At 40.5% G+C, this 14,414-nt stretch overlaps 1 protein-coding gene across 1 annotated transcript; it reads right to left on the bottom strand.

Annotated features, from left to right (window-relative positions):
• Positions 1 to 7,002: 7,002 nt before the first annotated feature.
• On the bottom strand, positions 7,003 to 11,905 carry LOC140560515 (uncharacterized). The gene is made up of 3 exons (XM_072685021.1): positions 11,617 to 11,905; positions 9,563 to 9,640; positions 7,003 to 9,179 (listed from the first exon to the last, which is right to left on the bottom strand). Exon 3 carries the CDS (start codon positions 9,051 to 9,053, stop codon positions 8,052 to 8,054), a length of 1,002 nt encoding a protein of 333 aa, XP_072541122.1. The 5' UTR covers positions 9,054 to 9,179; positions 9,563 to 9,640; positions 11,617 to 11,905; the 3' UTR covers positions 7,003 to 8,051.
• Positions 11,906 to 14,414: the final 2,509 nt, after the last annotated feature.

Below are 14,414 nucleotides of genomic sequence, written 5' to 3'. Positions count from 1 at the left end.
TTCAGTGGAGATCAGAGCCACTGCTGAGTCCGGCAGGTCGTAACTGAGGTCCAGCTCTTTCAGAGGGGAGCTTTCTGACTTCAGAGCAGAGCAGATTGTTTTATTGGAGGGTGTGTGTTAGTGTCTGTATAAGTACCCTTTTGTTTCAGTTGTCCCTTGTCTGGTCTTGTGCGTGCGTTCATGTCAGTTTCACGGTTTGTTGAGTTGGCCTGTTTATGGGATTCTGGTGTTATTTATTTGGTAAGCTTTGTTCTTGTTTGGTTTCTGTCTCCCTCCACCCATCCTCACCCTCTTCTATAGAGGGACCATAGAGAGCATCCTAAGCAGCTGCATCACTGCCTGGTTTGGGACCTGCACAGCCTCTGACCGCAAGACCCTCCAACCCATTGTGAGGACAGCTGAGAGGACCATCGGAGTCTCTCTCCCCTCCGTCATGGACATTTACACCACCCGCTGCATCCGCAAAGCAACCAGCATTGTGGATGACTCCACCCACCCTTCACACAGTCTGTTCTCCCTCCTGCCATCAGGAAGAAGGTACCGCAGCATCCGGTCCAACGCGACCAGACTCTGCAACAGCTTCTTCCACCAAGCCATCAGACTTCTCAACTCCAGAGACTGAACTGACTCCTCCATACACAAACACACACACACACTCACACACGCTCTCTCTCTCTCTCTCTCTCTCTCACCATTTACTCCATATAAATTGGGAAGCATTTTTGCACTAATAACTTTACTACCTCACTGGACTCAATATTTATTACACACTGTATTATTTGCACACTACCCCCAATTATTTATTATCCTCTGTCTGTACTGTGTTGTGTTGTCTGTCTGCACTTGTACTGTGTTGCACTTGTGTTCTGTATGCACTGTCTATGTTGCTCCATGGTCCTGGAGGAACGTTGTTTCGTTTCACAGTGTACTCTGTATGTAGCTGAAATGACAATAAAACCCACTTGACTTGACACTGTTTATTTAGACGCTCAGCATTATTGTCATTCCTGCCATGGTTTAGTAAGAAGTGAAATTTACTTTCTGCAGGAAACTGAAAACACCTGAATACTAAAGTGTATACTAAACACTTTAGTACTAAAGACACTAAAGACCATAAAGTAGATGCAGAGCAGCAGGTCTGTCGCGTGTGTGTGTTATTAGTGGAATGGTCATTATTGATCAGCAGCAGCAGATCTACACTGAACAGCTTGCACTCATCGTCCAGCTCCACTGGTCACACAGCAGCACTGTGTAGTTCTGTAGCTGAATAGACAGTGAGTGTAGAAACAAGAAGGTAGTCTTTATTCTAGACTGTAATGTAATGAGCTTATAGATCATGAAAATCAGAAACCCAGTATCTACAATTCTAGGAATATTTAATAAGTCAAACAGAAACGTATATGCAGTACTGAAATGTCCACCTTCTGATCAGTAAGTTCATCTATAAACTCAGTACTTGGTCGGGGCTCCTTTACCATGAATAAGCATCAGTGCGGTGTGACATGGAGCCAAGATGTTCGTAGCACTGCTGAGATGTTACTGAGACTCAGGTTGCTTTAATAATGGCCTTCAGCTCGTCTGTATTGCTGGGCCGGTGTTTCTCAGCTTTATCGACAGTACCTCATAGACAATACCCTATAAACGCTTTATGGGGTTCAGGTCTGAAGAGTTGGCAGGCCATCAAGCAGAGTGATATCAGTGATATCATGGTCAGAAAATCATTTAGTAGTAGTTTAGGCTGTAAGTTTGAGCTTAATAAAATACAGTGTATTGATCTGGCCCCCCAACCCATCACAGGCTGCAGAAACCTTACACTGGATCTCAGACAGCTTGAATTCTGTGCCTCGCCACTCTTCCTCCAGAGCTTGATATCCAAATGAAATATAGAATCCTGAAAAAAAGTTTGGAGCACTGAGCAACAGTCCAGCTCTTCTCTTTAGCCCAGGTAAGACTTACACTTCACCTGTAATGAATATGAAATATGATGGTTTACCTTTTTAAATTCAATTATTTCAATAAACGTTTCATTCAGTTATGAACAAAAATGACCATAAATATATTTTTTTTGAGTTGGACTAGTATGCCAAGATAAACACAGCTCTACGACACAGTTAAGTATTCACAGACCTGCGGTGTAATCCCAGCTCTCTAACACTTCTTCAGTGATGGTCATATTGATCTCAACAGCGCCCCCTTGAGAAGAGGGTTAAAAGCCCAACAGTGGCGGTTTATCACTAGCAAAGAGTTGTGTATTATAATGATTAAATCCACTCTTTATTGCTTATATAATTCATATAACAAGACTTTGAATTACTGATTAATGTATCCTAATATGTGGACGTTTAATTTTGAGACACAATGCCTTTCTGCAGCTGCTCACAGCTGGGACCAGTCTCCTGTAACCCTGCTCTGATGTGTTGTATTTTTTTGATCATCTTGTTTGATTAGGCTCTTGATGTACTCTGTGGTTTTCTCTGAGATGCTGCTTGTGAGCGTCAGTAGACCCTGTAAGAGTCCCTGATTGGACTCTACTGAGATGCCCAGCAGGGAACGGAGGAACAGGTCTAGGTGTCTGTGTCTAGGTGTATCATGGTCTATAAAAATCGGTAAGGCTCTCTTTGTATCATGGTTTAAAACACTGCAGTTCCGTCATGTTCTTTTTCTCGTAGCAGTGAAACACATAAACAGCAGCCAGGAACTCCTGAAAGCTAAGGTGAACAAAGCAGTAGACCTTCCTCTGGTAAAGCACACATTCCTCCCTAAAGATCTCAGTGAAAACCCCAGAATACTCGGAGTAAGAGACATCAGTGCCGCTCTCTCTCAGGTCCTCTTCATAGAACATCACATTGCCCTTCATCAGCTGCTTGAAAGACAGTTCTGCCAGTTGCAGAAGCATGGTTCTGTTGGATCCCACCAGTTTCATTGTATCTTTTTTGACAAGCCTGGCTGTATTTTTTGCTCTTCATGTTCATCTGGATGGTCAGAAAGTGAACGTACATCTGGGTTAAAGTTCTAGGGATTTCCTCCATGTTGCGTTTCATGACTTCCTGAAAAACAATGCATGTGATCCAACAGAAGACTGGTATGTCGCACATGAGGTAGAGGGTCTGTGTTTAATGTGGGAGATGATTCTGTTAGCCTGTTCTTCATCATGTATTCTCTTCCTGAAGTACTCCTCCTTTTGCTGGTCCGTGATGAATCCCCGTACTTCTGGGTACTTCCAGATTCAGCTCTCGGAAAGCAATGGCTAAAACAAAATCTACGTCTGTGTTGGATTTTCCTTCAGCCCAATCCAGGGCCAAACTTCTGAACAGAGACGGTTTTTCCAATCCCAGCTATTGCTATTGTGAGCACTTTTTAACACTTTTTCCATGGAAAATTTCATTGATATTTATTCTACTGTCTGTCAAATCATGTCTTGTGGATCTGGCATCCATCTAAATCACTTCATGATCTGTATTGACTCCTCCTCTCCAGTCCTCCACTACATGGAGCTCTGAGTAAACCTCATTGAGGAGAACGTGTTTCCCCTGTGCTGCTGCCCCCTCATATAACCTTGCATATCAACCTCTGTTGATCTTTTTGAGCTCCTTACGTTCTGCTTCTCTCTGAGCCTCTGTAGGACAGAAAAATGTAAAAACATTTTTACAATCAAGTGCAAGACTGCTGCTCAATTAAGTGGTCAATAAGAGACTGAGACAGTGAGAGAGTCTGTTCAGACTGTTATGGTAAATTCAATCTGTTCTTCAGAGCAGAGGAAAGTCTAGATGCTTGACACTTTGCATCTTCTGGATGTTACACACACTTTACACTTGGTCAGGAGCCGGTTTACATTCTCTTCATACTTATGAACATTTTCTATGACTATGAACACTCTGCCTGGAAGGACAGCTTAGTGATAATGGAAAGGCTCTTATTAAAGCTCGCTCAGCGGATTTGACCTCACTGATCCAGAAAAACTAAAATAATAAGTTTTTTTTTTACTGAGATCTCTAAACTTACTAAAAGCCAGGCAGATTCTCAACCCCAGATTCCAGCTTCTTTAACCAGTCATGTGTTTATGAACTATTTTAATAATAAAAGAGAAAATATTAGACAACAAATCCAACCCTGCTTATTAGATCAAACATGGCCGTCACCTGGTGGAGCTGCTTTAGAACAGAACTTAGTTGTAGAACAAAGGCTGGAAGCCTTCTGCCCACTTCCACAGCCTGAACTAGAATTAATGATTTCCTCAGATAATTCTACAACCTGTCCACTCGACCCAATTCCCTCTAAAACACTAAAAGAAATTCTCCCAGTTATAATCCAACCTCTTTTAACAATAGTAAACTCATCCCTTAGCTTAGAGCATGTTCCCCAAACCCTTAAATTAGCAGTTATAAAACCTTTAATCAAGAAACCAGATCTTGATCCTAGTGTATCGTCTAATTACAGACCCATATCCAACCTCACATTTATATCCAAGATATTAGAAAAAGCTGTGGCCCAACAACTCTGCTTATACCTGAGTAAAAATGACATGTATGAGAAATTCAATCTGGATTCAGACCCAACCACAGCACAGAGACAGCCCTTCAGACCCAACCACAGCACAGAGACAGTCCTTCAGACCCAATCACAGCACAGAGACAGCCCTTCAGACCCAACCACAGCACAGAGACAGTCCTTCAGACCCAATCACAGCACAGAGACAGCCCTTCAGACCCAATCACAGCACAGAGACAGCCCTTCAGACCCAATCACAGCACAGAGACAGCCCTTCAGACCCAATCACAGCACAGAGACAGTCCTTCAGACCCAATCACAGCACAGAGACAGCCCTTCAGACCCAATCACAGCACAGAGACAGCCCTTCAGACCCAATCACAGCACAGAGACAGCCCTTCAGACCCAATCACAGCCCAGAGACAGTCCTAGTGAAGATGACACACCATCTCCTTCCTGCCTCTGATCAAGGCTATGTATCTTTATTAGCTCTACTAGACCTCAGTGCAGCCTCTGATACAGTAGATCACACTATTCTACTAGAAAGATTAGAGAACATGGTTGGAATCACAGGAACAGTTCTATCATGGTTCAGATCATATCTAACTGAACACTGTCAGTTCAAAAAGATTTATCTTCAAATTACACAGAAGGAAGATATGGAGTTCCTCAAGGCTCTATTCTAGGACCGCTATTATTTACATTATACATGTTAGCACTGGGCTCAGTTATAAGCAGACATGGCGTTAATTTTTTGTACCTATTATTTAAACATGCTTTTTTTATGTTGTTGATTTCTTGTCTTTTTACTAATTTCTGATTGTGTAAAGCTGCTTTGTGACAACACCACTTGTAAAAAGCTATACAAATAAATCTCATTTGATTTAATTTAATTTGTTGAATTCAGGTATTTAAGAATAGTGTTTTTAAACATTTTACAGCCACATTCATTCTGCTTGCGTTTCATGAATAATGCCCAACAGATCCATGTACACATTTCTAATCACCTAAACGGTGAGATGTCCAGACCATGTCCAACTTTCTAACTGGACCTTGGGATCAGTGAGCAGTCAGGGTGTAGAGGTGAGTAAGATTTTTTTTCATTGGTTTTCTTTGGTTTATTTATGGTTAGAGTTGGGAAAGAACTGGTTGTGTTTACTTTTTTATTTTTATCTATGTTAGTTCCTTTTCCCCTCTACCTAGCTGGTGTTACTTTGGTATATCCCACCCTGACCATGTTTGCTTGTGTTAATGTAAAGCTTCTGTGTGATGATTATAAACATAAAAAACATCACTCAGGGCTGGTTGTACATTTTCTTGGTGTTCACTAACTGCTTTTTGCTTTTCTTTTTCAATGAGGAATGAGGAACGTAAGAAATGTGCTCTCCAGATGCTCTACAAGGAGCTCAACCAGCTGGATAGGCCAATTAGAGATTGTTATGTTTGTGTGTGTAATGTATATTGTATAATGTATATTGTATAATGTATATCAGTAAAAATATTTACTGACCTGAAGTGAAACTGAGCGCTATGCTAAAGTTGGGATAGCATTAATGCAAACCATGGATAATATACAATGCGAATCAGCAGATGCCTGTACTTTAAAAAAATCTTTCTGTTAAAGCCTCTTTGCTAACCTCACCCCAATCACCAAGGCTTTCAAATGAATGGCCTTTCAGCCCAAGATCACAGATACACTTGCTGTTAACTACAAGTACAAATGATGGCTGCCTTGCATATCCTGCATCTGTTTGGTGCGTTGCTTGTGCACGTCTTCAGAAATGAAAACCATGCATATGCAACAAGCAGTGCACAAAAACTGCAGGGGCAGTGCAGGCACTCAGTAGCATCAAAATGGCGAAAGGTTTTGAAGATCACAGGTATATCCATCTGCATAATGTATCCTTGATGCTGCACAATAACAAATGTTTCTTCTGCCGTGATCGTACAATTATTTAAAGACTAATGCTGTGTTCCATTTACCTCAGATGTCTGAGCTGTGAACATCACCACACACAAGTTGATAGTGCTTCAGTTAAACATTCAGGTACACCATTTCAGAACATTTTCAAATAACAGTTCGCTAAAGAGTCCAGAGTTTACCACAACTGGTTTGACAATCGTTTACTGTTTAATGACTAACCTATACAAAATATATCCCTCTTCTTATGTCACAGGTTAACATCGTTAGCAATATGCATTATACAGTATTTTACGCACCATGGAAACGCATTCACAGTACTGATGAACAGATGAACAGTACTGTGTGGTGTACAACTGATTTAAGGATGAACAGTAAATGCTAATAATCTGTATAATACTACTACTTAACCGCAGGCTAGAAGGTCACCTTTTCCTTATTTATTCACTTTCAATTTTAATGTCTTGAGATTTAAAGCCAGCTCACAATGAAATTTTCCAACAATAGATACAAAAATCATCAAATATTTGTAGTGACAGAGAGGGAGAGCATGAGTGAGTGTGCAATTTATTTGGCAGGAAAACAACCAACACTTTTAGTGTACAATATAGAACAGTTTATTAGTCTGAATGTTTCACACATAATAAACAAGGTCAGTAATAGTGGCTTTATATGAAGCACATAAGCATAAACAAGATTAATATGTCTCATTCTTCACCTAAAAGCTGCAGGACCTACAGGACAGTATGCTAATCAAGCAAAACCTGAACGATCAGCTAAACGCATAACACCATGGTTTATTTATTTATTTTAACTTAAATTGCTTTACTATAAGGAAACTAGGTATCAGCATGACAGACTAAAATGGAATCACCTTGAATGGGTTTCACAACCTTACTGTTTGCTGTTGGAATCACAGCTAAAAGGACCACAGTAAAACATTCAACTTTGGCTGAACCTCATGGCCAGGAGACTCTCTCTAGACTTGGTCTGCTATGACTGGCCTGCCCCTTAGATCTAGTGTTACCTTTTATTTAAACATTTAAGCAATATTTAGGAAAGAAAACACTATTTTAGCTAAAAAAGTATAGAATAGTAGTGAAAATGAAATATGAGTGAAATGACTCCTAACATGGCAGTTACTTATATCCTGACATATTTCATACTGATCTAAAACAATTTATTAAATACTGACTTAATGTAATTTCTGTTGAGGTATACCATATGTTGGTTGAGATATGCCTCAATTATCAGAATTGAAAGAGTACACAATTGTTCTTTTATTTAAAAATAAATATTTTCACTTTAACAAGACAACATTTCCAACAATACCTTGCGAATCCAATGGCTTACATCTCAGGCTTTCTGAGTGGCACATGAGTTTGTGAAATTTGTCCTGATAGTGTGTAATGTATGTGTCTGCATACAATTGTGTGCACGTACCATTAAACCACAACTGGGTTTTCTACTCCAAAACCAATTTCCAATTCCAATTACCAAAGTCGAAACCTTTTTTTTTACTCATGGAAAGCTGTTGTGGTGTTTTATAGCCAAGTCCAATCACTGCACTTAGTGCACTTGGGTATCTTCAATTATGTAAATGCCTGAAGTTTCTCTCACATTCCGAGCAGAGATATGGCTTCTATTCTGTGTGAATCCGCTGGTGTTTATGGAGATTACTCTGTTGACTAAAACTCTTCCCACAGTCTGAGCAGTGATACGGCTTCTCTCCTGTGTGAACACGCTGGTGTAGCTGGAAAGAGCGGTGATGGGTAAAACTCTTCCCACAGTTTGAGCAGTAAAATGGTTTCTCTCCTGTGTGAATGCGCTGGTGTTGTTGGAGATTACTCAGACGATTAAAACTCTTTCCACAGTCTGAGCAGTGATATGGTTTCTCTCCTGTGTGAATGTTCTGGTGTTTTTGGAGATTACTCTGCTGACTAAAACTCTTCTCACAGTCTGAGCAATGATAAGGCTTTTCTCCTGTGTGAATCCGCTGGTGTTTATGGAGATTACTCTGTTGACTAAAACTCTTCCCACAGTCTGAGCAGTGATACGGCTTCTCTCCTGTGTGAACACGCTGGTGTAGCTGGTAAGAGCGATGATGGGTAAAACTTTTCCCACAGTCTGAGCAGTAATATGGTTTTTCTCCTGTGTGAATGCGCTGGTGTGTGTTGAGATGACTCTGTTGATTAAAACTCTTTCCACAGTCTGAGCAGTGATATGGCTTCTCTCCTGTGTGAATGCGTTGGTGTTTTTGGAGATTACTCTGTTGATTAAAACTCTTCCCACAGTCTGAACAGTGATAATGCTTCTCTCCTGTGTGAATGCGTTGGTGTTTTTGGAGGTTACTCTGTTGATTAAAAGTCTTGCCACAGTCTGAGCAGCGATATGGCTTCTCTCCTGTGTGAATGCGCTGGTGTAGCTGAAGGGAGCGGTGATGATTAAAACTCTTCCCACAGTCTGAGCAGTAATATGGTTTCTCTCCTGTGTGAATGCGCTGGTGTGCTTTAAAATTACTTACTTTGGTAAAACTCTTCCCACACTCTAAACAGTGATGAGTGTTGTCCTTGCCTGTATTTTGTCTGCAAGATGCTATCATGTGCAGAAGCCCAGAGGATGTTTGCTGAGTACTGGATGCCATAGTCTCATATTTAATTTCTTACTGCACTTTAAAAATCCTTGTTGTGGAATTTTCTGATGGTGTAAGTAAATTTAAGCCCAACACACTAAAAGACGCTGAAGACTTGCAACAGGACGTCATACATTTCTGGAAAAGGAAAAAGAAAACATCTAAAATCAACAAAATTGATATAACTAGTTTATATATTTTGTTTGGTAGCACTGACCATAACTGACCATAAATATAATATTAATAATAATAATAATAATATTACATTAAACACCTAACATATGCCTGTTTTAAATGTACTTTTAAAATATACTCAACATATATTTTTGACAGTTTTTGAATACATAGCAAAAATACATTTCATGAAAACTAATAAAAATGTAAGTATATTTTTCGATAAATGCAACCATACTCAAACACAGAGATGAAGATGTACATGTGAGCAGAACATGTTCAAAGCACTGTACGTATGTTTCGTGCATCAAGACTGATATATTCAGCTTCCATTTAATTATAATTACCCTCTTCCAACTGCGCCGTCGATGACATAGTCACAAGGAACTAAGCTTCAAACCACAAGCCTTCAGCTGTAGTTCAAACTAAACAACATAAAAAAAAGTTGTTTAGGAAATGCCTGTGTTACATGACGATGGTTTGTAGTACGCCCGTTACCGAGGTGGTTACCTCCATAGTTGTACAATGATTTTGGGAATCACTTTCATCACAACTGCATTTTTCCAACCTATGACTGTTAAAAACAAAAACAAACAAAGAAACAAAAAACATGGACAGGTCTAGTGCCACTACATGCTGGTTGCAGTATGATGTGTAGATCCGCCCATCCCCCTATTATTCAATGACAAAAGAGCCCCTTTTCATTTTTTATTTTCCCTAGAAAACCATTACTCTGCTCTATTGTAGGAAGGCACTACACTTTTAAGTGATTGACAGCCTTGGCTGGAAGAGACCTGAGCTGCAGTCCAGCGATCAGGCAGTTAGGCAGTGAATAGTGCTATTTAATTTATCATTACTCATTACTGTATAACTAAATGTTTGGACGATGGGTGTGGGGTTGTGCTGTTGGTTGTATTTACAGACACTTTGTACAAAGTTCTTTTTTTCAGCATGTCAGATGTCATTAGTTGTGCGTAAAATGGCCAGTATGATCTAATTAGTTGTTAGCCTAGTTAGACATGCTGGACTCACAGCAGCTCAAGAGTTAAACTGGAGCTTCAGTTCCTCTTAGCAGAGAACAGAGAAAACAGTGCTGAGCTCTGGAGCTGAAATCTGAAGGATTTTAAATCAGTTGCTAAAAAAAGTTTGTGAACTAATGATGAGAAAGCCCCTCTAATCTCACCATTTAACAGTTTAACGCTGTGTTCATCTCGTTGTTAGAGCCTGCAAGTTCTGTGCGTTTTAACTCTGTGAACAGATCTGTGTTACATTTCTGTTGAATCTCAACTACTAGTCCAGATGTGCTGATGTTCATTCAGTTAAACTGAAGCATGGATCTAGACAGAAGCAATTGTTTTGCTACACAGACTGGTTGCATATTTTGACAGAAGATTTTCAATTCATTTTATAAAACGGATAGAAATGGAACCACATTGTCCATGTTTCTACAGTCATTGGTTGTAAGCTGCTAATGTAGGAAGCAACTTTGCTTTTGGGAAACACAGCCCTGGTTTCCTAAAGAGAGAGAGAGAGAGTGTGTGTGTGTGTGTGCGTCCACTTAATAAAACACAGATGTTCTCACTCAGGATCCACTGATAAATGCCATAAATGTAAATGTAAAATGATATGTGGTCCATCTCTAAACTAATGTAAACAGACAGATTCTTTATTGATCCCGATGGAAATTTAGCAATATACATAGTCTCATTCTTTTCTGTACGTATGTTGAGCATTTTACTCGTACAACACTGGTTCCTAATGTTCTGGGTAGAAGAAACACTATGCAGAGTACGGGTTCTCCAGGACTGTTAACCATCAAACTCCTGGATGGTTCTCACACTTTACACCCCCCTCTAAACAGCCCTCAACCCCCCACCATCTCTCAATCTACCAGCCATTGACCCCCAGCAACCCCCACCCAATCTACACATCCATCAGGAAGAACTTCATTCTGCTCTAAAATGAACTGCTATGATCCTCCAATAACTGCACTTTAATTCCCACACTGTGGATCATCTGCATGTGTTTGATACAGTTTAATAAAGCCTGATAAAGATGTACTTTCTGTACACAGACAGACTCTGGCGTGGAGAAACACATGAGCATAAAGGAGAGATCTCTACAGTCAGCATGAAGCACAATCTCACTTTAACCCCCCAGACCAGAGAACTATTACCCCAATAAACCAACTGTCAGGGTTTCTAAGTAGCTGAAAGCTCCTGTAGATCTGAAACCCAGCAGAAACCAACTGTTCATCAAAGCTAACTAGGAGAAGATCATCAAGCAGCTCCTGGACGAAGCTGCTTCTGTGTTCTCTTCAATGTTGCTCCTTCTGAAAGGGTTTCTATGTGTCTAAGAGTAAATGTAGAACAGTGTGATGAAGAGTGGAGCACCTCCATACCTTCAACAGTAGAGCTGATGGTGTTTCTCCAGCAGAGCAGTCTGAGCACAGAGGTGTGGAGGTGCTGATCACAGCTGGATCTGCTGCTTCTCCACTTTACTGGAGACCGGGCTACAGTTAGCCCCACCTTCCATATTCTCCTACAGAGAAGCTCTTCATGGTAAAAGAGCGGCCAGCAGATGTCCAGAGTCCGCTGGATGAAACTATTAGAAGATGTGGATCAATAGATCTCAATGGCTTCGTCTCTGGATCTGAGCAGATACAGTAACCAGCCCTGATCCACCTTAACGCTCGACAGTCTGCTGTGTTTGGGAGCCGCGGAGCCGCGACGGCATTTCAAAATAAAAGCCACAGAAACTGTAACTGTAGACTAAACTGCCCCGTTTAGGTAGAGAAGACAGCCACTGACGTATGACAGTAAGTTTTAACAGCTGTGTTTGATCTTATATAAGTGTAAAAGATTAAACATCACATTAACATAAACATAAAGTGTGAACAGAGTGAACAGAGTGAATAGAGTGAATAGTGTGAACAGAGTGAATAGAGTGAATAGTGTGAACAGAGTGAATAGAGTGAATAGAGTGAATAGTGTGAATAGAGTGAATAGTGTGAACAGAGTGAACAGAGTGAATAGTGTGAACAGAGTGAACAGAGTGAATAGTGTGAACAGAGTGAATAGAGTGAATAGTGTGAACAGAGTGAACAGAGTGAATAGTGTGAACAGAGTGAACAGAGTGAATAGTGTGAACAGAGTGAATAGAGTGAATAGAGTGAACAGAGTGAATAGAGTGAATAGAGTGAACAGAGTGAATAGTGTGAATAGAGTGAATAGTGTGAACAGAGTGAATAGAGTGAATAGTGTGAACAGAGTGAATAGTGTGAACAGAGTGAATAGTGTGAATAGAGTGAATAGAGTGAACAGAGTGAATAGTGTGAACAGAGTGAATAGAGTGAATAGTGTGAATAGAGTGAATAGTGTGAACAGAGTGAATAGTGTGAACGGAGTGAACAGAGTGAATAGTGTGAACAGAGTGAATAGTTTGAACAGAGTTAACAGAGTGAATAGAGTGAATAGTGTGAACAGAGTGAATAGTGTGAACAGAGTGAATAGAGTGAATAGTGTGAACAGAGTGAATAGTGTGAACAGAGTGAACAGAGTGAATAGTGTGAACAGAGTGAACAGAGTGAATAGTGTGAACAGAGTGAATAGTGTGAATAGAGTGAATAGTGTGAACAGAGTGAATAGTGTGAACGGAGTGAATAGTGTGAACAGAGTGAACAGAGTGAATAGTGTGAACAGAGTGAATAGTGTGAACAGAGTGAACAGAGTGAATAGAGTGAATAGTGTGAACAGAGTGAATAGTGTGAACAGAGTGAATAGAGTGAATAGTGTGAACAGAGTGAATAGTGTGAACAGAGTGAATAGTGTGAACAGAGTGAATAGAGTGAATAGAGTGAATAGTGTGAACAGAGTGAATAGTGTGAACAGAGTGAATAGTGTGAACAGAGTGAACAGAGTGAATAGTGTGAACAGAGTGAATAGAGTGAATAGTGTGAACAGAGTGAACAGAGTGAATAGTGTGAACAGAGTGAACAGAGTGAATAGTGTGAACAGAGTGAATAGTTTGAACAGAGTTAACAGAGTGAATAGAGTGAATAGTGTGAACAGAGTGAATAGTGTGAACAGAGTGAATAGAGTGAATAGTGTGAACAGAGTGAATAGTGTGAACAGAGTGAACAGAGTGAATAGTGTGAACAGAGTGAATAGTGTGAATAGAGTGAATAGAGTGAATAGTGTGAACAGAGTGAATAGAGTGAATAGTGTGAATAGAGTGAATAGTGTGAATAGAGTGAATAGTGTGAACAGAGTGAATAGTGTGAACGGAGTGAACAGAGTGAATAGTGTGAACAGAGTGAATAGTTTGAACAGAGTTAACAGAGTGAATAGAGTGAATAGTGTGAACAGAGTGAATAGTGTGAACAGAGTGAATAGAGTGAATAGTGTGAACAGAGTGAATAGTGTGAACAGAGTGAATAGTGTGAATAGAGTGAATAGTGTGAACAGAGTGAATAGTGTGAACGGAGTGAATAGTGTGAACAGAGTGAATAGTGTGAACAGAGTGAACAGAGTGAATAGAGTGAATAGTGTGAACAGAGTGAATAGTGTGAACAGAGTGAATAGAGTGAATAGTGTGAACAGAGTGAACAGAGTGAATAGTGTGAACAGAGTGAACAGAGTGAATAGTGTGAACAGAGTGAATAGAGTGAATAGTGTGAACAGAGTGAACAGAGTGAATAGTGTGAACAGAGTGAACAGAGTGAATAGTGTGAACAGAGTGCTTCAGTGCTTTAGGTTCACACAAAAACACACAATAATAACAATGAGTGGTTAAATTAGTGGTGAACTCTCTGGTATACCGCTCTGCAATACACACCAATACACTGATCTCCCCACACACACACACACACACACACACACACACACACACACACAATTTTGGGCAGCAACAGAGCAGCACTCACCCTCTATCAGGCCTACGATTGTCGTGTCATCAGCAAATGTAATGATGGCATTGGAGCTGTCTCTGGCTGTGATGCAGAGGGAGTACAAGAGCAGGCTGAGCACACATCCCCGGGGGGCTCCAGTGTTGAGGGTCTGTGAGGAGGAAGTGATGCTGCCCATCTTTACCACCTGCTGTCGTCCCGTCAAGACGTTCAGGATCCAGCTGCACAAAGAGCTGTTCAGACCCAGAACCTGGAGAAATGATGGTGGTTATCTCCCATTGAAATGAGATCCA

Source organism: Salminus brasiliensis, chromosome 1, assembly GCF_030463535.1.
Source record: "Salminus brasiliensis chromosome 1, fSalBra1.hap2, whole genome shotgun sequence".
NCBI classification, from domain to species: domain Eukaryota; kingdom Metazoa; phylum Chordata; class Actinopteri; order Characiformes; family Bryconidae; genus Salminus; species Salminus brasiliensis.
Note: the sequence above shows the minus strand (reverse complement) of the source record. Positions and strands in the feature narration are given on the sequence as shown.

Coding starts and splice junctions, on each gene's coding strand:
- LOC140560515 (XM_072685021.1), bottom strand. CDS start 9,053: ATGGCATCCAGTACTCAGCAAACATCCTCTGGGCTTCTGCACATGATA.